The 24540-nt window shown below is 39.8% G+C and overlaps 1 protein-coding gene across 2 annotated transcripts; it reads right to left on the minus strand.

Annotated features, from left to right (window-relative positions):
• Nucleotides 1-6500: 6500 nt before the first annotated feature.
• mafk (MAF bZIP transcription factor K) lies at nt 6501-21262 on the minus strand. 2 transcript variants are annotated; one of them, XM_088937012.1, is made up of 3 exons: nt 21097-21262; nt 7866-7936; nt 6501-7080 (listed from the first exon to the last, which is right to left on the minus strand). In XM_088937012.1, exons 2-3 carry the CDS (start codon nt 7899-7901, stop codon nt 6646-6648), a joined length of 471 nt encoding a protein of 156 aa, XP_088793138.1. In that variant the 5' UTR covers nt 7902-7936; nt 21097-21262; the 3' UTR covers nt 6501-6645. The 2 variants fall into 2 exon arrangements, with proteins under 2 accessions (XP_088793138.1, XP_088793139.1); XM_088937013.1 differs by having other exon boundaries at nt 7866-7939; nt 21097-21230.
• Nucleotides 21263-24540: the final 3278 nt, after the last annotated feature.

Raw genomic sequence — 24540 nt, forward strand, 5'->3', positions numbered from 1 at the left:
TACAGTTGCTCTACCTTGTCACCATATTAACAGTTTGCACAAAATTGAAGACGTTCAACGTTTCCTGTCACTCATTTCAATTTTGTCAAATCCAGTCTTGCTGTGTTTTGCTAATATAGTATATTTCTTAAATACGTGTGCATACAGTACATGAATACTGTCCTTTGGTTCTTATCAAGAATGATCTGGTTGACTGCTGTGTGCTTTTAGAGGTTGAAGATGTATTATGTATAACAGTGTTATTCTGTTTCCCCAGTAACTACCAAGACTTCTGGTAGATGGCAACTTGTATGAAAAAGCACTTCTGCTGAAGTAGAAATGGTGGTTATCTTATATCCTGGAGGTAGGAAGCTATCAGATGCCTTGTAGTGTGATAAAGATCAATTTCTATTCAAATGTAGTTTTCACCTGTGCCAATCGCCTACCCCATGTTTAATCAAGCTACGAAAATAGAGATTCCTGCAATTTTTCTGCATTACAAAAAAATATTTTTTTGGCATACTTGTTTTTCTTTAAATGTGTTGTGCATCTGTCCTACTTCAGCCTGTGGCCAGGGAATGATTCTGCTCAAATACAATTATACAGTACTTTGTATTTCACAACTTCTCTGACTGTTTAGTAATAAAGCTACAGTACTGCTGTATACATTTGAAATAAAACCATTATCCATAGAAAGGTTTTGTAATATTTTTCAGGGAAGGGTTGATCTGGGTCATTTTGCTGCAAAAAATAATCATTACAGCTTTTTGTAAAAGTGTTTTCTTTTAGCGTTTTATCCCGGTAAGCATGCAGTGTATGCAGTGAAACTTAAACGGTCTGATTTCTTTCTTCATAGGAACAGTGTTTGTTTAAGCACTCAGTTGATTGATCAATTAGTTAACTTGGTAATGTTTTATTGGGAAAGTATCTGAGGGGTACACTTTTTACAAGATTTTATTGATCCATTCAGCAAGTCAGTCCAACTTAAACTATTATTCCTTTCCTTTGGGAACCAAGGAAAATATATTTTTAAAATGTAGTGTACATCACTGCTTGTATGGTTACATGAACCAGCCATTCCTTTTGCTTCTTTGAGAAGGTTTTCTTGACTCCAAGGTTTGTATTCCTGCTCAGAAATGCCCTGAATAATCAGAAAGTGGGAAGCCCAGTTCTATTGCTGGGTCTTTACTTCTGTTTTATGATATTCAAAGTGATATACAAAGAAAACAGTTTGTAACTATTTCAGCCTTTTTTCCCCATGACAAAAATGCTTTATTGGAAAGTACAAAACGGGCACAGCAGACTCTTATATACAGCAATAAATTACTTCCTTATTTTCGGTCAGATCTTGAAAAAGAGAAAACGTTCTATATGTACATGAGGGTACAGTCATTACTATCCAAAATTAATGTAAATAAAATCCAATAATTTATATTAAAAAAATAAAACAGAACAGGAACAATAAATACTGAAGTACAAATAAAATACATATAAACAGAGTAACTGAAGTAAAAAAAAAATCTGATTACAATGTTTTGTCTTGTATTCTGCAAGTGTTCAATGTCATTAACCTCTTAAATGTTATTACCGCTCATAATGCTGTTAGAGTCCACTACTGTCTGGAATTGGCATTTGGACAGCTAAAATCTCTGGAATTTTTTATGTGACATTTGTAATTTTTCAGACCTGTATATTGATCTTCGAAATATATCTTTGAAAAATTTAGTGATAAAAATCACTTTCCTATTATCTTCTGTCTTGAACTCATTACTCTTCAGATGTCTAGTATTTATACACGGTAAAAATAGGGCTCAATTGCTCAACTTTTTTTTTTACTTAAAATGTATAAACGTTTGGAAAATAGTGTAACATGTTTGGGTTGAGAATTAGTCTGGATTCAGACTGTTTATTCATTTCAGAAGCAGTGACACTGAAGTTAGGTTAAAATTCTCCTGCAGGAGGAAAATAACTTGCCAGGAGAGGAAGCATAATTTGTGAAAGATAATTGCAGACTTTTATCAAGCTTACAAAGACATGGTTTTTGCATCTTTTAATATGAACAATTAATCAGATATACATATGTATATACACCTCAAATACAACCCCTTGCAACATAATTTGCAGGAAATATTTCAATTATAGTGTTTTCACCCAATGTGAGATTTTTTTCCGTAATATTATCCAAGAGAATTAGGTCCTATACTTCATAGCTCTTAGAGTTCAGAAGTAAAGTTTTTGTAAATATTTGTGAAGAATTACTCCCAGTTGAGTTTTTTAGAACATTACTGTGTAAAGTGAGTATATAAAAAATACTTGAGAGCTGGTTATACCTTAATATAAGAAACTGAGTAACTCGCATCAGCCCAAATGGTCAAATTCAGGACCAAGAATTTTAAAATGTGATTTTTATGGTATGTAACAAATGATATTTTCTTTAACAGTACCAATTTTGACAGATACACATTCAACCAAATAACTTTCTTTTTGCTTATTCCATAACAAATGAAACAAGTCTAGGTAGCACCACACAAAGGAAACATTGCCTACATACACACATACTTAAAACATAGATACTGTATGCAACAGAGTAGAAATGTCCTATTCTATTTCTACCTTTTCCACTGTTTTCTGCCATTCCGTTTCCAGTTCCGTCTTTTTCTCCGTGGACTCAAACAACTCAAAGGTCCATTCTGGGTTATTTCTCAGTTGTGCACGCTCTTTTTGAGATTAACACGCCAGTGAATTGTGGTGCGTGTGGCACTCTGCATTATATTACTGGATGCAAATGCAAAAAAACTGTACAAGTACACTACCTCAAGTCCCCATGATTAATATACACAGAACAATATATCTGGTAATGGGCTGAGGGTACTTTTTGTCCATGTAACCTTTCAAAATGATACCACTGTCAATTAAAAGAGTGCATGTGCCCTCAAGCTTTGCGTTTTAAAACTGTTCTGGAACATCATTACAACTAGTGCACATTTGTACAGCTGAAATTATCCACTACAAGACTACAGTTCTCATCACTGAACATCGCAACCTAAAACTTAGCAGAAAAGGTGGCTTTCTATGGCACGATAGCTTCTTTTCTTTTTTTAACGTCATGTTAAGTTCTGTCGCCATCTTATCTGAATCTATTCACTAACTTGGTCTTAGTCAAAATGTAGTACGCACCCGGTGATTTCAATGTTGAGTTTTGAATTTTTCAAGCAGTAAAAGAAACTATTTAATATTACCACTTGGTGTCAGTAATGTCTAGAAAAAGGGATACTTAATTACAAGATTTGTTTTTGTTTGCTGAGGTTAAGAGCCGGCTAAACATGTAGAATTATGTACAGTATGCAATTGTGGCACACAGCCATGCCATTTAGAGAATTCTAACAAAATATAAAATGTCCTACCATGAATTTTACAATATGAAAAAACAATCAGGAGACCATAAGAGGTACAAATACACCTGCTTCGTCGAATGATAACATGTAATCATTTGTCAATATTAATAAGTTACAATGTTACACTTTGCGTGTTCATACAAAACAAATCTTCTCTTAGGGTCACTGTGGGTTTAATTCTCTACAAAACAAGCGAGTGGGAACGGCTTTTACGAAAGTCCTAGGTTTTAAAAAAAGAGATTGTAAATGCCCGACTGTCCTCAAATAACTATAACAAATCCCTTTAACCTATTTTTTAAGAAGCCAAAAAAGCGCAGAATTATTTGCACCAGATTACTTCTTTATATACTGCCATCGGTGTGCTGAGCTGCCATTTCATTTCTGATGCTAGAAAAATTACACCACACATTACTAATTGACGTTAAGATTTTTTAAAGTGATTACACTCTACAGACGCAAATCATTTTACTCCAAAATACATGTCCCTTTTTTCCCAGCCTTACAGTATAATACAGCCATAATCCTTAGCACTAACTATAAAAAGGAATATAAAAAAGGATTTAAAAGTATTTCTTCAAAGTGTTGTCATTAAAAAAATAAATTTGTATTGAAGTATTGGTATATTTTATCTGAAAACAGTTATCCACTAACTTCTAAGTGTAATAATAAATACTATATATTAACCTAATTTGCCAGTAATACCTTTTTTCAGTGTATTAGCCGGTATTTGTTTAGAAGTTTAAGTTTAACTCATTTAAATTACAGAATGCTGATGCTTCTGTAAGTCTGTACACACACTACCATTTGGAAATTTCCATCAACCTTTAGGACCTAATCACTTAATTGATTAAGCAAAAGTGTCATCAGCTTCTGGGAGTATAGTATATTTACATGTCTGAGTGAAAACTACACTGGTGCTTTATTTGTGATGAACACCTTCAGCAGAATGGGCTCACATAGTACACAGCAGTGATTCCCACCAAGAAACACATGACAAATAACTAGCCTTAAAAAAAACTGTTAAACAAGAATCTCTGTAATTACTTGTGGAGCTAACATCAAGATCTGACCACTCCCACGCTATTCATGCCCCGGAGCACGTTAAACATAACTATAAACTAAATACAAAAATGAATATGAGAATGTAAAATAATAACAAGAGCACAGCAATGACCTTACTTAGTTACACAATTGGCCATACAGCAGCAAAGTCTCCCCACACTAAAGCAGAGAAGGGTCTTGTGATGGGGAAAGTCGTGTCCACTGGGTAAGAAAGAACTCCTCATCGGGCCAACTCCAGTTCTCATTCCTGCGCCCTGCAGTTAATCCGCAGAGGTGGCGCCTGTACATGACCCAGGTTCTCAGATGGTGGCAGATTTTTGGATTATGCAAAATTGCTTTTGAATGCATAGGTTTTGTGGACTATTTCAAATGTCTACTAAAGGGGCCAGTTTACCAGCCAGTATGCCTTCGGACTGCGAGAGGAAACCCCCACAAACAGAGGGAGAACATGCAGACTCCACACAGACAGCACCTCAGGAACTGAACCCAGGGCCCCAGTGCTGCAAGGCCGCCATGCTAGACACTGCACCACCACGCTGCCCCTGTTACTTCATTAAACCCCTATATTAAATATAAATTCATTAAGACTGAAACGGACTGAGTCAGAACATTTCTTAAATAGACGTTCTGCATCATTTTCAGCTACAGTAAGCAGCACTCGAAGTCATTTGCAGACTAGGAGCTTAAAGCAAAATATATCGTTCTAAGTCATCAAATTATAAGTTCAATTAAGTAATGAAGAGCTCCGCTGGATGCAAAACCAGCTGACACACTAGTATCATGGGAACCTGGACTAGTGGCAAAACTAAGCTGTGTTTGCTCCTGCAATGCTCAGTTGTCTAAATGGACCACGCAGACAGAGGGCATGTAATTGTCATGAATATTTGAAAAGAATATTTTGTTATTCACAGAGACCATTTCCCGTTTAAATTCCTGCGCACTGGAGTTCACCCTTAAGGATCTTCCTTACCCTAATGTTCGTGTCAAAATATGAAAGTATGACCATACAAAATGCATCGTATGAAGTGTACCGACGCCGGCAGCGTCACTTCAAGGTAACAAAGCAGTAGGAATGGAGGACAGAATTTTTCACACTTAGGGAGAAAACTGCATTTAGGATTTTTTTTTCCTGTTGAAACTTGAAAGGAAGTATTTAAAATCTGTAATATACAGGAAATAATCACATTGCATTTTTTGTCAAGGCATCTCCCTTTATCTCATATCCAATATGGATTACCTACCATTAAATATGGTATCGATAGCAAAAAGGCTTCAGGAAAACAATCAGGATCATACAAAACCATGTGCTTAAGATAAAGTACAGCAAACGAAGCATTCCATAGCCCATCATTATCTGTAAAAATGATCTGAACATATAAAAATACATTATATTGAATTATAATCATCATCATCTAGACATTAATTCTGATTAGAAACTCAGATCCTGAATAGGTCTAGTTAAACTCATGAGTTGCGAAAGGCATCCTCTTGGTATCGGTTTTTATCTACAAGCTATATTAAAAAATAAGTTCTACACAAGTGCTAATTTTTAATTTCTACTATGGCATTTTACAGTAAGACAGTGAGAGCCTTTCAAAGAATAATAACTTATCATTTTAATCATCCAGCAGCAACCAGGCATCAGATAATAAAGCTTTAATGAAGCCCAGCTTTTTTTCCTCAACTTTACTTGGGTGACACAAAGCTCTGTAGACCTCAGGCTATCCAACTTTAATATACCGAGGGGCATTAAAAATGCAACAAATGAGCATTTGTTGTGTTTTTAATGAGTCTCAGTATAAATTACACTTTGCAATTTCATGGCTGTTAGGATAAATTATACGACTGCTGTTCTTACAGTCTTTGAATAACATGTTTCCCGGTTTCATCAGATACAATTTTTCTATTGTCAGGACAGGGCCTCATTTATTGGCATTTTTGCCTACTGTAATCTCACAAAGAACCCCACCCCGGGTCTCCAAACAATAGCTGCGTTTTCAGCTTGCAAGAGTGAAGATGCCAAAAGAAGTGGAGTTTGTTCGACCAGTCTTTTTGCCGGTTTAATTTTTAATTTTTAATTTTCCGTAAGTGCTTTGCTAGGTCTCCATCGAGGGCTGAGGCACATGGGGGTTTCTGTGAGAGCCTGGAGATCTGAGGACAGAGCGGCACACAGTGACACAGCTCGTGGGCTGGCCCCCCCCTGCCGGCACTAGGAGGGGGCGGAGAAGGGGGCCGAGTTTGCACTGTGGTTGCTCGACTTCACGATGGTGATGACGCTGGTGGTGGCCACCTTGGCGGGGGACAGAGGCCCTCGGGTGACGGTCCGGGCGAAGTTCTGCAGCGCCTCGTACTTGGAGCGCAGGGCGTCCAGCTCCAGCTTCATGCTGGCGTTCTCCCGCGCCAGCTTGTCCACCTCCTGCTGCAGCTCCGACTTCTGGCGCTCCAGCTCCTCCTTCTGGGTCACCCGCTTGATTCGGCAGCTGGCGGCGTAGCCCCGGTTCTTCAGGGTGCGCCGCCGCTGCTTCAGCCGGACGACGTCCTCCTTGGTCAGGCCGCGCAGGTGCTGGTTGAGCTCGCGCACCGACATCGAGACCAGGTCGTCGTCGCTGAGCGTCGGGGCATTCTCACCCGCCTCCTTCTTTACCTGTGGGGGCGAGAGAGCCAGGTGGGCCAGGGGTACGCGTTCGTCCGCTCACTGAACACGGACACGAGCCTCATTCATCTGGAGCTGCTCCGTCACGCGCAGTGACAGGGCCCAGACTTATGTTCTGCGAATCGTAAAAAGGCGGGCGAGAAAACGTTCGCAAAACCACTGCCACCGTGCTGTGCTAAACAGAGCGGCATAACACAGTGGGTAACACGAAAATGTTAGCAACAGTCTTCTTTAAAAGTCACAGAGCAGCTCGAAGGATACAATGTATGTTGACACAAACACGTCTGTTTTTTTCCCCCGTCTTGTATCGTGTAATAGCTTTTGTGCAACACAGGGTTCTCGGGTTCTAATTTTGAAGACTTTCTCAAGAACTAAATTAAGGCACCTTACCGCTGAGAAATCTGCAGTAAAAAGATTGGTGCCACCTTTGTTCTGGTGCCAGAATAATGCACTGTAACACCGCAAAGCAGGGTGGGCCTGATGCCAGGGCTACACGACCGCTCCACTTCCTTCAGAACTACTGCACATCCCAGAAAAGTGTTAAACAAAAGAGACATGGGATATAATCAAGCATGCAAAACTGAAAATTAATCATTGTGTTAAAATTCTAAGGCTGCAAAGTGGCTCAACAAGTAACATGTTGAGTCCAGAGAGCAGGCCATATGATCCAAAAGCTGCTAGTTCATGCCAGGGTTATACCATAACCAGCAGTGACCACATATCCTAATTATTCATCATCATAATGTCACAGTAGACAAGCACAAAAACAAGCTCACCTTTAAAGCTTTGCTCGCTTTGAAATTAGTCGTCATACCCTGTACGACTTCAACTGGATCCCACCGAAATGCTACTGAAAAAAGAAACAGGAGAATTTCAATGTCAAATAATAATATAATGTCACCGATACGCTGTAATCACATTTCATGACCATGAATGCCAAACACACTTTAGCTTTTGAATATGTGAACTATTTTGAAAGGAACTAGTCTTTTAAAAAAAAATCGACACTGTAAAAATGTAGCCTTTATGTTCAAAATAACAGTCACTGTTTATGTATATAATAATACATATAATTAGACAACAGGAAAGATGAGTTAGGTCAGTGCAAAATTAAACATGAGCTGTCAGTGTTCTTTCTTTCAAATAGGAAATGAAATTAACTTTAAAATGTGTACCATAGACAGTGCCAGCAGAGGTCAGTAACACACAGTAAATTATATACACAGCAATTTTGCTCTTTAACTACCGTGCACTGAATAATGTGTTTCACCAGACTGTTCCCAAGAAGAAATCTGTTAGCAGAACATGAGGTCAGACACTGGGACATGTTTTTCTGTTTGATGTTCTCTCATTCTGACCTTTACTGTACAATATATCACCTAAACAGAGCTACGGCAACAGTTCCTCCACTTCTCTGTTCCACCCTACTTGCTGTGAACACAGCTGGTATCTTTAAAATGCTAAACTATCCCCACCTTTTGCTTTAGGGCCCATTCACCACTGAGAATCCAAGAATGCATTCAGCCTTTTACAGAGACCGTTGCCATAGAAATACTCAGAATCCCCTAGTAACAGCAAATGGGTGTGGGAGTATCAAGTCACATGGCCAGCCTAACAGTAAACAAGCCTCATTCATAACACAGTTGCACACATGGTATAAATTACAAGTCTGCAGCAGTAAAGACTTGAGGAATGATCCAAAAGGGCAAATCACCAGCAGGCAGACTGATCGGAAAACATCAACAACACAGACTACATAAGAAAAAAAAGTACAAGATGTTTATTCTGTCATGCTGATGAAAGCGTAAATGACAGACTTATAAACTGCTCAAGGCATATCAAAATATACATCTGTTGTACATTGGTATACAACATTTCTGGTAAATCTGTTTTCACTGACATATATTAAAGTGATCAATTCCTAATTAACACTGTTACCAATAAGGACACTTATAATTTACCAGTCAGCTGTCTTACCAAGAGTACTGACAACAAAGAACTGATAAAACATTAACACTTGCAAACACTAAACAGTCTGGATAATTGAATTCATATTCGTTTATTTATAAATATGTATCAGGCTATCCCTGGTATGATGAAGAGCTACGATCTAATAGGTTTTAAGAGTAACCTTTAAATCAAATGGACAATAGTTTAGTTTGATGCTCAGTATAGTGACAAAATGTGGGTCAGGGTCAGGGGAGTGTACCATGGCTATCCCTAAGAAATTTCTAGTTTCCTCTGTGCAGAGGACATGAAGAAACTACACGTCCCAAGATGCTTTGGGGGAAATGGACTGCTCATTTCCTGTCTAAACCATCTCAGCTGTGAGGGATTAGTTGCCTTCTTCCTGGCTTTAAAAGGGTGTGGCAAAAAAGTGAGGGTCTTTTGTTTGAGAAGGACTTGAAAGCTAGTCTGGTTTTGGTGATGGCTTACTTTGGACTCTAAAAAGGACAAAGTGAGTAATATTGGTGTTTGGTGTTTTGGTTCCATTTGCTTGTATTCTTCCTAAAAGAGGGAGCTTGGTTGTGTCTTTGAGACTGTTTTTTGGTAAAAGACTTGAGGATGAAGTACTTTACAGGCTTTTGTCGGGGAGTACAATGTTGAGATCCTGGTCAGTTGTGACCTGACAATTCCTGAAAATGTCACAGTACGTATACATACATATCACTTGCACCTGTCACAAAGTTACTATGAGGAAAAATTGTTTTGTTGCAGGTTCACTGACATTCTTTTGAACAGGCATAACACGAGGGAAATTCATTAGGTTGAACAACAGAGCATCTACAATGAATGTTACAGGACATCTTTTACATTCCTACCTCATGAGGGAGTCATTGTTGTACGAGAAGCATGAGGACATGCTTTTTCCTGCTGGACTATTGTCACGTCAGCAACTCACAGGCAGGACAGAAGTCCCATGAATGTAGCACTGTGGCAGACGGGTTGCCAGCAATCGCTACTTCTAGAGTTCTGAAGCAGTCAGACACTCTTATCCAGGCTATCGCACATCTGGCCTGTTGAACAACAATTTGTGTGATTCTGCAGTCCTGCCACACTCCCTGAAATCCATCAGGGTGGTCTACACTCGACTCGCTGCTAGAGAGTCCCCCCGAGGTGAAGTAGTGTGGCGTCCAACATACCGATGGCATGAATGTGTTCTCTTGATAAGAGTGCATGTTGGTTCATTTCTTTTTCACCAGGCTTGCCAATTCTCTCGCTAATGACTTCACTAGGGTGAAGTCATTCGAGCTGTGAATAAACAATGAAAATAGCACAAAAAATACTTATCTGTAAAATCTGTGTACTTCATGCTTTTAAAAACAAATGCACAGTGAGAGGTTTCTTTAAAGCTTTCAGTATACGTATGTACAGGATCCAGCCATTTGATGAGGTCTTTGCATTGATTGCCAACGAGTGTTTGAGGAGATTGCAAGGTAACAACTGTAACGTATAAAGCTCTTCAAGGGTCACCTTCAAGAGCTACTTAGTGCCTATGCAGCAGATTGTCCATTGAGATCTAAGAGTACAAATTTACTGCTGGCATCCAAGCACCAGTTGCACTCAGACATTGTCATGAAACATTTCTTTTTACACATACTTTATGGAGTTCATGTTCACTTGATTTGTTTTGAGATATACCATGTTTTTATTTGTGCAAAAAAAAGGTGCTCTGGGATACCTGTACATATCGCATTAGGTGAAACAACCACTTATCCAATTCAGGGTCATGGTGGCCTGGAGCCTATTTCTATTGTTGGCTCAAGAAGTTCACCATCACCCTTCACCCAGGTGATTGTCCTATAAAGTGACAGTATGCAGGTGTACTCTAATGAATCAAGTGGAACCAATTTGGTTCACAATAATTGATAGTTAAGGTAGACAATGGGTAAAAAAAGCAAATCACTTTTGACTTTTGATGCTTTTAAATCCTAACTTCAGAATTCGAATCTCAAACAAACATACTGTGCTCTGATTTCAAGTGCCAGTTTTGGAGAAAATGCTGGATGGTAAAGTGTTAATGGAAAGTAGTTTTGAAGTTGTTTATTCTGTGAGAGAATGTTCTTTATCAGGACTGAGGTTTGTGCCCTGCAGGCTGGATCCCATTACGCTGGACTTTCCTGGACCGCTTTAGATTTCCTTATTTAACTCTTGTAGTTATATTTGATCCAGCGATGCTGCAGTCAGTTCTGAGAGACGGACAGTTTGTGTGGAAAAAGCCAACAGATTGTAGGATAGGTCAGGGATTGCTTTATGTGCAGTCCTTGGATAGCATTGTGAACGTTTTGAAAGTGCTGTTTGGATGAACATGCTACGGTTTATTAGCATGGATGGTGCACAAAAGCGTACAAAATTCACTAACTGGGAAAAATCTTGGATTCTTATTGATTACACTCAAACTACTTAATTTAAGACTAATATGTACAGCACCACTTAAAAACAGCAATATCTTTAACTTATTTAAGGCAACAGTCTCGAAGATCTCATCTGTGTGTAAGGTGAAGATATGGATGTGCTGTATACAAACTGTAGACAAAAGATTCAAAGACATTTTCAGCTAAGAAAAACATCTAACACATCTGTCAACTGGAGCAAAATTCATTAGACATTGGAAAACTAATATATCATTGTAGATCAAAAGGCAAAGGGGTTTGGTAAAAGGTCCAGAATTTCTTGACTGGATCTTGCTTGATTTTGGGTACAATGGACTGGGTTATCTTTCAGACGAACTGGTTATTCAGTGTACCATAGACAAAGCCAAAAGAATGTGGTGTTTATGTACACATTCATGTGAAACCAAGGTCTAATTTCAGGATTGAGAGCACCCATCTGTTCTACATTTTGTGCATTGTACTAGTAGTTTGTTTTGAACTTGTATTCCTACCAATGTTGCTGCCAGAATAGTTAAACTTGACCAGACTTCAAACAAAATGTGTGTAATAATTATGTAGTGGAAATTTAGTCACGCTTCTTAGGAACAATATTAATACAGTAAAGTACAGCTTTTCGGCGGATACATAAATATCTAACAAAAAACTGGAATTTTGGTTCCTAATATAAATCTGTCTTTTACACTAGAGTATTTTTGCTTTTCGATGGAAAGGGTTGGAATACTGAAGTTAAGATCTGGATGGTCAGCCAGTGAAATCATTGCAACGCAGACGCAGACAGGAAGAAAAAAAAACCTCGACAGCGACTTGGCTCGATCTGCTTCACAAAAATGGGCTGCGTCATGAGAAGACCCTGCATTCCTGTCCAGGCGATACAGGGAAATAACTCGTTCAGCACTGGGACTGTTAGAGATGAATTCTGAAATCTAGGCGTTTTCCCAACGTCTTAAAGGACCGCTTAAAATTATTTTACACCTTTTGCGAAACGTGCAAGACCACCACTGACAGATAAAAGGTTACATTTTCAGGTAAGGAGACTCGGTTAGAAAAGAACACCTTTTTGGATTAGAACCTTGAGAAATACTTGACATAAGTATTTGTTAGTGTTCAGTCACATTTTCTTTTCCTGGCCGACCAGCTTTCAGTGGTATTTGGCGGAAAAAAAAATATTCAAGTGAGCATAAGCAAACCACAGAAGGTGTTTGATAAATATCTGTGGGTCATAGACGCACATCCTCTGTAAAAGCTTACATACAGAAGTATGAGGGTTTTTTTTCCCCACTGAGGGCAAATTTGTTACGAGCCAATATTGGAAATAAGTCCAAAATGCCAACATGCAAATTTTATGAAACTCTAAAAAAAAATTTAGTTTACTAAAGTACTGAACTGTGAGCACTTGAGTCAAATCAAGCACAGACCCTCTCTTTGAAGGACATGGAAATACTGTCACAATGTTAGGAAACAAGTTTCATCGCTGGCATTCGATAATCAATCAGTTCAATCAAGGAGCCTTGCCTGGCGTTGATTAAAGTAGAGAACTCAGAGGTTCAAAAGAAATATTTCTTTAAAGACCCAATTAAACTCAGCTCAGTTTCAATACGGGAAGATAAATGATTGGGGGGGGAGAGCGCCTGCGAGTCATGAGTCGTGATGACTGTGTCACGGTGTTATCATGTGGCACTGAGTCAGGATGCTGAAGCCCTTGTACTATGCAGTGGGCTTTGGAAAAATAAGCATTTCAAGGCCCAACTTAGAGGTCATAAGACTCATTTTACTCTGTTTTTCCATAGGTACCAAACGATTAGATTTGTTTCATTGCATGTATGTTTTCTAATGGCATCCACTTGAAACTTACTAAAACTAGCAACTGGAGGACATTACAGATGTTCCCTCAACAGTTTCAATACCAGAGTCAGAATATGCTTTTTTTCCTGATGCGTTAAAAACAGTGACTTATAAAAACTTTACTGCAAATAGATTCTCTCAAGAAGCTAAGCAGAATACCAGGTGTGCTTAAAGGAAAGGAAATAATACTGTTCATTTTTTTTTACCCCCAACAAGTTGTACTTGTCAGGTACAGAAATAACAGGATAGGGAGTTTTTCTTTTCCCTTTAAAAATGTGGAGAATATAATTGGGAAAACAAGTGCAGATTTATTCTTAAAACTGTGTGCTATCTCAGTTTTTGAAGTCGTATCGGATTACTGAAGGTGAAAGAAAGAAAGAAAGAATGGGGACAATAAGGACAACTTACACCCACACTGCTGCCCTTTAGGCAATAACATTTACTCAGGCGTGAGCCCCTGCACTTGAAAACCACAGCGGCACAAACCCCTCAGAGTAGCTCTGCGAGTTACAATGGCTCTTGCGTCCAAAAACATGTGCAAGCAAGTCTGCGAATAGCAGAGTGCAAACCGCCCACACGCTGCACTTTAGACCACATGGCTCTGAACTCGAACAATGTGCCATAGCATTCCAGTGAGTCAAGGGCCGCTAACCTTTATGAGGAAACTCCAACAAGAAGTACTCTCCGATCAAAGAGCACTTTCACTCGCAGTATAAAGTGCTAGAAACTGGTGTTACTTATAAAAGTCCACATCTGGACTCTAAGTTTTGACAAACCTTCAGATAAAGATTACAACAGGCTATAAGGATATACAATAACATTTTTAAAGTGAATAATATGTTTCAGTATATTTTGATGAAACATCATCATTTCCCTTATCTTCCAGTCTCTAATATAGCACAAGACTCACACCAAGGTCCATCGCGCTTTAATCAATCAAGCGAAATAAACGGACATGAGCCAAAATTTAGGGAAAAGACAGAGAAAATTCTCACAAATATGGTCAGAGGAAACCTGCCAGTCACTTTCTGTTTAATATAATTGCCTTGTTGTAAGTTTAGTATATTTAGCACTTCACCCTAATGTCTACATCCACAAAAAATCCGATGGAAAATTAAAAAAAAACAACCAACTTGTATATATAGATTTTGTGGGCTATACAGGAAAAGTAAAGCCAAAAGCAGTGCTTCCAAAAAGAGCAAACCAATGTTAGCAGCATGACTAAAAAGCTGGCATGAAACACATGTTCCATGTACATTTTTTTTTAAACAAGACTTATGCTTAATATTGTGGTACATCGAATTCCAGAGGTGTTAAACTCTTAACTATTCCTTGGGACATTTAAAAGAGCAACGTTACCATTATAGCTGGAAGAGAAGATTTAAGATACTCAAGACAACTCAAGTGATTCAAATGCTGACTGTTTTTTCTATTTTAATGAACATTATTAGCTCAAAGAACACCACGATATTTTATAGCACGGGTTTAAAACCAGCACGTATCTGGGAAGCTTAAGTTATGATTGCTTGAAAGGCAATATCAACAGAACAACTTCTCCAGCATCAAATAAAATAGTGGCCTGCAGCAACACTGTAAAAGCAGATTCCAGATTGTTTTTTCGATCATAGGAAAGGACATGTATCCAGACTGATACGTAGTAAAAGTTATAAAAGGAATAAAACCTGACAACCTACTGAAAAAAACAAGAACAGAGGGAATTACGTGCATCTGGAATGCATATATGGGCTTACCTCAAAGATCTGTTACGAATCAGTTGCTTGTTTAGCACCACCCCCTCTCTCCCCAAAAACAGCCATTCAACAGACATTCAAAATATTGCCCGTGTTTTAGTGAATTAAGACTTCTAAGTAACTTCATTTTGGGTGTTAGCCAACTGCTTTTAAAGCCAGTTTTTTATTTCACATCCTTAACAGGAGGTACAAAGGCATTTTCGACTGAGTACTGCTTTTCTTTGCTGTAACCTGGCAGATTCAAAGAAGCATTATGTAAAGGGAAAGCATAGCTGAGATGTGAATCATGCTGTTTACTGGTAAGAGCAAAAGGCAGGGGCATGAAATCACACCCATGCAGCTGACATTTCCTGAAAAATCCAGTTGTTTTATTACCGGACGGAAGTAAAAGTCCAGGAATCTGTGGGAATGGTCCACGGGAACTCCAAGACGGAGAGAGGCAGAAAAAACGGTCTTACTGCAGGTCTGTTTTCCAAGTGAACATGCAGGAATTTAAAGGAATGCGATGTACCCACGAGGAAAACATTCCATATTTTACAATGAGACAAACATGGAATGCAGTGTTGAAAGTGCACACGGGCCACCTAGCTCGCTGCAGAAATACCACTTGCTCTTTTATTCTTAACCACATGTTGCCCAATCGCACTGACAAATCCTACTTTACACTCTGACCACAAGTGGTAAAGCAACTGGTCTCAAATCCAGTAAATCAATGGCTCAGGAGGGAAATTCACAATGCAAATATAGCTGTCTACACACGCCACTGTGAGCCATTACAAGATAATATAGGATACTGGGTAGGGCATGTTGCAACATGATGCTGTCAACAAAACCTAATGTTATTTTTACACGCAGAACACAAGGACAGATTGTAAAAAAACATAGTAAGCACAAATTGACAAATTGTGAATATATTAATGATAGCTTGTGTTATGTATTTCAACAGGGTGGTTATTTTTTATACAAGAACAAATTTAGGATTTTTCTTAGATATTTCTCATTAGATTCACGGCAGATGGGTACAGAAATCATCTTGTTATTCCTACACAAGACTAGACTGCACACCACAGCAGAATTCCCAATAAAATATCTATGTACTAGTACACAATTAGACAAATTTAGTTTTAGAAATGTGAATGCTGAGAAGTAGTTACAATGGCTTTCTTGAGCTACAATATGACATCACAGAACTGTAAAAACTGAAGTTTTAAATGGACTGGATGAAGAAAATAGCTACACCAGTAGGAAGTTATTATGAAAATTACAGCTATTCTGTCTTCAATATTTTGTGTTGCTTTTTTTCATCTAGCGCTTAACAACTGTCCTTTCCGAATCACTATGAGTTTTTCAATCCCCGTCAAACCACAAGACTGCTGCATATGCTTGTTATGAGTTTCTCTGTTAACCAAAGCAGTGCTTTCACCTCGCACTGGAGTTTCATTATGACCTGTATAAACTCAGATGGTATAAAAGTGTAATCCCTTCATAAATCACACTTTTGTCTTGGGACTTGCATACGTATATATACTTCCTGAAGCTGATCTCTAAAAGTCTGTTTGGCCCTGAATGATCTATTTAAGGGGCATTAAAATACTGTGGGTAATGGAGCTTGAAATTGGAAAAATTGTGGTTTAATGTCAGTTTCTTGGGAGAAACATTAAGAAAATATACAGTAAACACAACAGACCCATGGGCAGATAGTTATAGAAAAGGTACATCTTGTTCTTTCTACACAATATTAGACTACTACACAACATGACAGAATTCCTGTGGAATTCCGAAGTGGTTAGAAGTCGATGCATTTTCAGCAGGAGGGTATCCCAGCCGATATACCTCAGGTGATGACTTCAACATTCGCCGCATGGAAAAAAAACCTGGCCAAGGGCCAGATTTGAAATAAAATTCAAAACGGTTACCCTAGGAAAAGAGTTTACATAATACCCACGTGTCTCCTTCGACAGGAGCTTTATTGCTTGCCGTTTTGAAACGGACAGAGTTCCAAGCTGTAATTTGAAATCATAAATACTAGCATGCCCGGTCTCGGGAAGCACAATCAACACCATTGTCTCTGAGAGACACCAATGGAACACTCTACATTATTCCTGAGCAGGATGTCCTGACTGGTGCTCATGTAAGTGGCCAGAGAAATGGAGATCAGAGAAGAAGTGCTGTAAAACATTCTACTGATGCTTTCAAGTAGCAGTTTGCTTGAGGGTAGCTCTCGAGACAAATGCACTGGCATATTTGCAAATCATGCACAACTGTAACTTAAAACGCAATGTGCTTTAGCAAAATAGATGGAGATTACATAAATGTATTTAAAAGTTGTTTTTTTCATTGGGAAACTGTGGTCATGTGCCAAATGTTTGCTATACAACTACGAAAGACTGCAAAGGCCATTTAAAAGGATGACTTCAAGCCACAGATATTGTACGCAACCTAAACTTGAAAATACTCCTGTGTCATTTTTCCATCGGTTACTGCAAAAACACTCCAACATAACATGATTTGAGCATCTAAACAGAAATTAACTTTGCCAACAGATGTTTTGACTTGTGCCTGCTGAATTTCAACATTGATGCTGAAAATCCAAGGCTTTGTTTCTTCCAGCACTCTGTCAAAACCACTTCCATCTTCCCACTCCAAGAGATACAAGACTATGACAGAAAGATACTCCTCCTGCCTGGATTCCAGTTCATATACAATTCCATCCAATTATACGAGGGGTAAATAATCAGAGTGCCCTCTGCTTTTAGGAACAGATGTTTTTGTATGTAAATGGTATTTTAAAGATAATATCTGACTGGTCATTTATAATGTATCCAAGAAACGGAGACCGATGCTACCGAACCACATTTCAATCCTGGCCACAGCCAACATTAATTCTATATGTACTTTTTTTTTTTACAGCTTACAACATAGCCATAATGATGTGATTAATTTACTTATTAATGCTGTTTGAGAAAATCCGAGTTGTGTACAGCAGCACATAAATAGTTACAACGAAAAAAGAACAGCAAATGGGCTTAGTGAGTAAAACTAAATTATCCATTCGCAACTCCAGTGAAAGGATGTCAGCTGCTTGAGACTCGAATGGATCCAGAGACATGATGTTACACATGAACCTCCCCTGGGTGGAGACTGCTCTTCGGCAGCTCTCAGATTAAGAGATTATACAATCAATTATTTAAATATATTTTTTTAATAACACTAGCCCTTTTCTTGATGAATAATGGCATGGATCATTAGTCCACAATTAAATGAGCAGAGGGTCCCAACCTGACTCCTTTTGATCCATCTTGAATAGGAGGAGGACCTGGCCACCTTCAGGCCATCTTTGTCAGGCTTGTAGATGTTGCTTATTTGCCTGGAAATGAACAGTCTGTTCCATTTTCCTCCTCCATAATCCCTCACGATTTCATCATACTACCCTCACAGACAGCAGTTCCCCTAAATCGATCATTAACAAGGCTCAGAGCCATATCTCATTTTCTAGCCCTACCCTTTACTGCACACTACGCGAGTGCCAGGCAGAGGAATCAAGACAGGTTATCATAGGAGCTCATCGATGACCATCCTGCGTTAGTGTGTGCGACAAGCAGCAGAATCCACAAACAAACCAGACTGAACTACGTTACGTGGGGGTTTTCCGATCTCTCTCGCCAAACAAGTTGAATTCACCAAATGCTGTCTGTGGCTGATTCTTATTTATTCCCTATTTGTAGGATCAGAAGGACTCCAAAATCCCATGATGGCTCACCTAAACACAGCCTTGTCAGCAGAAAGGGCCAATTCATATTCTTGTAGGCAGGATAAGGTAAAATTAAAATTAATTCCAAAATGCATGCCAGAAATGCACCAGAAACTGGAATACCTCCTTTCAAAGGTGTGTGCGCCCAGTACTGAGTGGCTCCAAAGCTCCCTCTAACATAATTGTGATCTTAACTATCCTGAGCCTTCCTTGTTTGTTAGATCTTTCTGACGACAGTACCAAAGAGCTCAACCTCGGCACCTATCTTTAATTACTAACAGGGTAAGGGTATGAGGTGATGTATTTTTAGAGAACGTGGCGTCTTTATTTTTTTTTAAGGAATAACCAAAGTCAGATCTGTTATCTGCCAAAGTGGAAGTGATTCACAATAACCAGTTATGACTCACCTTTCCTAAACAGCAGGGTGTAACCCCTTGCGCTGGTATAGAGAAGCTCAGTACTGTACTGCATAGCAAGAACAGCCTATTCTTGGGAGCACATGCGTGGGATTCCCCATTAACAAGCAGAAGGGCCACAGGCATGGTCTTTGAAATACTTATGTGAAAGACTGATTTTTAAATGTCTTTACTTCCAGGGCAGGTGAATATATTTTAATTGTTTTATTTGTGTTTTCAGCTTCAGAGGAAGCTTTGATTATCCAGTACACCCCCTTCAAACTGCAATACCCCTGCAGACACAGTACCCCTCCTCACACTGAACACTGCTCCAGGTACTGTGGTCTGCGGTCACACTGGGTGTCATTCGCCTTGTCCCCGCTATCGGCAAAGTAGGATCGGCATTAAAAGCTTCGTTTTACGATATAACCATAAACATAAAAAATAGTTGCAAGGTGGCGTCGGAAGTTTTACAAAGAATTTAAAGCTCTGTAATTTCATATACACGACGCCCATCTCAAGGCTATCAAATCTTCGCGTGGCTGGAGTTGCTCCAATATGTGGCTCATCCAACAGGTTACTTTGCTGAACGCCGTTTCCCCCAGGAATGGCGCGATCTGGGCTTGAACCTGAAGTTGTCGGGCTTTCAAATTCAGACGCCGCACACGCTTAGTCTGCGTCGTCCCATCATCTCCGTATGGGGGTGGGGGACGTCTTTAAAAACGACCAGCAACAGGTCTGAAATCCTTTTCATTCGTGGTATAAAAGCAACAAAAAATGCTCATATTCGGATTCGTATAAAAACGTGTTTACTCATCATCTGTTGCCAAGGTGAAACTACTTCGATTCTACACTGTGTGAAGCTTAACGTGTCTGACAGCTCCGCCCGTGCAGCATCTAAGTGCGTCGGAGTGATCTGTGATCGGGGCGTTTCAAAGTTACAGCACATGCATCATCATTATCATCTTCATCGGTTACCGGGCTCAGAAGGGAGGCTAGCTGTCAGGAACATGACTAGGGGATCGGAACAAATTATGAACTGAACGGGAAAAGATTCATCACCGAGCTGCGGTTCTTTTTCGGGTACCGTAGGCTCCTGCGTAACAAGACAAGCAAGCCAAAGGCGCAGCGAGCCCCGGGGTCGGATGCTCTCCTGTAGAGGCGCCGTCCACTCGCTTTTGTCCCAAATATAGTTCACGGGGGCGAAAATCCTGCACTCGACCCCCCAGCCGAATCCGTAACCAGACGGCGGTCCGGACCCACGGCGCGCGCCGCCCTGCCCTTTGTGCCAGCAGCCGCTCCGCGCGGGCGCACGTGCTCTTCTCTCGCGACCGCACGGGCATCGGTCTCGCACCACCTTCACAGCAGCGACCACTAGTATCTCCGACACTGTGTGCGTGTGTGTATTATAATCGCAGCATGTGAGAATAGTGTTCTAGTAGATGGCAAACTCCCATGCGTATTATTAGCTATTATTTAAAAATACTTCTGGAGCTAAATACAAGCAGTAGGCTATTTATGAAGTATAGAATATCAGATTGTTTCAAACAGCAGATAGACTCACTTACAACATTTAGCTTTAGGAATTAATACTGAACTCGCCTTGTTGCTAACACGTGTTCAGACTGACGGGTGAGTCACCACTAGAGTATGAAATGTTTTCCCAATCTTTGAGAAATACACACACATTTCGTTACTTTACACATCCTTTCAATAGCAAATGCTGGGTGATTTGAAAGATTCGGTCCCGTTTTGCTGAAGACGCACCAGGACCCTCAGCGGCTCTCCGCCGGAGCGCAAGTCCGTCACCATGTAAACAGAAGCGATTTAAAGAGGAATTTCAAAACATCTCGCCCCCCCTCCCGTCCCCTCACCTTGTGAGCGCGGGCCGTCTGTGTCGGGGTCGCGCAGGGATGCCTCGCGGTGTCCGCGGACGAGCTGGGGTTCGTTCCACCGGGACAGACCTGCCAGCGCTCGGCCGAGCCGTCTCAGAACTCCCGATCGGCTACAAAACAACAACAATGTATCGACATTCCACTCGCTGCTTCCGCAAGCGCTCACGTCACCGATTCCTCGTGACCGCCCCCTCCATTCATGAAAATAACTTTGCACTGACGTCATCCAGGCGGGAAACTAGAGGAAGCCAGAAATAGCCCGGAGCGCTGAAGATGCAGTTACAGAATACTTCAGAGTATTTGCAGTTATGCAAAATGTAGAGCCCCCTTTTATTTGCTGATTTTCTTTCTGTAGCGCACCAGTGATCCAAGAAAATATGGTGCGGTTTAATTCCACGTGTTGTTTTGGAGACGTTTGAAATGGATCCATTTATAAACCATTTATAAACGATGTTATATTTGATTTTCGTGCTTGAACAGATTGACCGTTTAAAGTCATCACATCAATTTAAGATGTGAAATGGGGGGAAACAAGTGAAGCCGCTTCAGGAAGTGACTTTATTGAACTGGATTGCTGCCTACAGCTGTGTCAGTGAGTCACGGTGATCCAGTAAGTTGTGCTGAAGAGGACTGGCTTGCTCAAAAGGGCAAAGACGAGAGAAATGAATCCTGAAATAATGGAACAAGGTACAAATAGATATGCCACCAAATGAAGCTTGTTTTGTGAGTGCCCTGCTTTTCTTTAACATTTCCTTTCCCTTAGGTCCCTATCTCCCCATTTTATCAGTGTTTGTCAAGCTAGAAGTGGCCAGTGCAGACCACTGATTGGGCCAGACTTGTGTCCTGTTTTGCCCTCAGTTCCGTGTTTTAATGGAGTCTATTCTTAGAGTCTATATAGCCAGCAGGACCTTGTCTGTAGAGCGATAGTCACCAGCAGGTGAGGAATACAGCAGTGACAGAAGAAACAGATGCCTCACATTCAGGGAACTTCAAGAAATTAATTTACTTCGTTTACAATTTAGGTATTCTAAATAAAATTCTTGGCACTGTAAGTTATAAGGTTGCTGGAGTAACTCCATGTGAATGAACACCCACATGTTAAAGGCAGTGTGTCTCAATAATTAATATATCTATATCATTATATATCTTACAAGAAAAAAACCCAGAAATACACAGGAGCACTGAAGATGTTTCAGAATATTTGCCGTTATGCAAAATGTCGAACCCCTTGATCCATAAAGGACATTTTATCATGTCGAATTGAATAATAAAGTTGATTAATTTGATCAACTATTAGCAGCAAACAAGCCACCACCAGCAAACAAACCAGAACAGGCAGATGTGCACAGGTCAGAGGTCAGAAGGTTCTAAGAAGCCTTAAAGAAGAATAGGGGAGAGGAGATTATTGAAGTCTGTTAGAAGCTGCTAGAATTTGTAGATTTCTAGTTGTAATTTTGCAGATGTTTACTTATTCTACAAAAAAAATCTCCATCATTCCTGCAACCATTCTGCTGCCCTAAATGTCTTTCATTGTCCAGACTCACAGCAGCCTGGGGCATGTGGTGGTACGAGTGTGAGCCTGTGGCTTGCATAGTTTTGATGCAATCTGCTATAGCTCCGTACTCCATATGTTGTTGGATAAAACATTCATTTCATAAGTCTACGATTACCAACAAACAGCACATGCCCCATAAACCTCAAGCCCCAAATCTCTGTGACTGTCAAAAGAGGGTGGGTAAAAGAAGGTCAATGCCCAAACTCTATTTTGCAGTTAATGGGCTTTTAACAGTTTTCAACCCTTCTTATATCTGTTTATGTAAAACACGTTTACATCCAGTTTAAAGGGAAGAATATTTGGATGTCACAATCGCGAAAACTCTGTTCATCAGCTGACAGGCATTTGTGCTTTTCACAAACACTGTCTAACAAACCTGAAGAGAGTTTCTGATAACCTCCATTGACTGTAGCCCTCATAAGCCCTGGGGGGTGTCTAGGAGTACATTGATTTTTTTCCCCAAGATGAAACAGGGAGTTGCTATAAGAACGAGGAAGAGCTGTATCCTGTGTATGACAGAACGCAGTGCCAGTGCAAGCGGGCAGCACCCCCAGAGCCCACGTCTTCGAAACATCTGCCTGCTGCCTGAGCCATGATGTCTGCACGAGTGGGAGCAGGCCGTCTCGGGGACTCTTTTGGTCACACATGGTGGAAGCAAACCACACAAATGAACAGCGGCCATGAAGAACACAACACAGAGCAAATGACTTCTTGCTTTTCCGTACCTCTCCCTAAACCTTTAGAGGTGTTTGGCCCTTTTTGTTGATTCTGCCACTCAAATAAGCATCCTAGGGGCTTCTGAGTGCCACAGTGTTAAGCGATTCCACTGAGTGAACTACAGAAAAACCCCACTGACAAGAGGGACACAGCAGCCCACTGTTCCACTGACTCTGACTACATACAGTTTACTGCATGCGAAAGAAACATGTCGCTTTTGATTGCTCTGTTTCATAACACTGGTCAAAGCAAATTAATATTTGTATATCCAATAACCAATTCATATTAAAAATGTACTAAACATGTCACAAATCTAGCAGCAATTAGGACCCTAGTTATACTTAGAATATTCAAATAGTGAGAATGTGTTATATTCAGTCACAACTGCAAATTGAAAGTATTACACAAATACCCTCTCTCTATAGCAGCCATCTGGCATGTATACATTTAAAAAATCTTTTAGAGCCTAGCAGAAAATTCTACTTTTAAACTCAATCTCACATTCCAATACTTCTATTTTATAGCTAGTATAAAAATAAAATGAAATATATCCATCTTTACCTGAATACTTAAACTCCTTTTGCTTTGCGCCAGGTTAATATGGATACCTGAGAACTGAATTTAATCATCTCAGGGTAGTTAATGACTAGCTAAATGGGGCCAGTGGAGGAACTGGTTTGTGAAATAGTGTGATGCTTTGTTTCCTTTTCCTTAACCAGTTCTTAATTCATGTGCATATAGAGCCTCAGCGTCAGTTAAAATGAAGTTATTTAGTACTGACAGAGCTCATTCTGTAGCACGAGGCTTGTTACTGACATTTTATACTACAGAAACCCAGGTTTACATTAAATGTTTACTACAGTTTATCTTTTTAAACTAGAGTTAATTATCCTATATTAACTCATAGACTACTGTTTTGCTTTTCCAGTTTTTGTTGTTGTTGCAGTATTGAAAAAATACTTTGTTCAATGTTTGCTTCTGTACAGTATTCTTTTCTGTCTCCCTCATGTAAATTGTAATGTTTTTCTTCATCTGCTCTTGGAGCTTTGACTTGTCCTTATCTATCTTTCAATCTCGAGCCCTTGAGCAGTGTGTGTAAAATCTCTTCAATATGAGTGTTTTTAAGATCATTAATCCATTTCGACTTCCTA

Source organism: Atractosteus spatula, chromosome 18 (assembly GCF_055471065.1).
Source record: "Atractosteus spatula isolate fAtrSpa1 chromosome 18, fAtrSpa1.hap1, whole genome shotgun sequence".
Taxonomy (NCBI): domain Eukaryota; kingdom Metazoa; phylum Chordata; class Actinopteri; order Semionotiformes; family Lepisosteidae; genus Atractosteus; species Atractosteus spatula.

What these genes read in the sequence shown, in the direction of transcription:
- mafk (XM_088937012.1), bottom strand. Translation starts at nt 7,901, where the DNA reads ATGACGACTAATTTCAAAGCGAGCAAAGCTTTAAAG. An exon ending in AAGCGAGCAAAGCTTTAAAG is followed by an intron (nt 7,081 to 7,865) that starts GTGAGCTTGTTT and finishes TCGCCCCCACAG; the next exon opens with GTAAAGAAGGAGGCGGGTGA.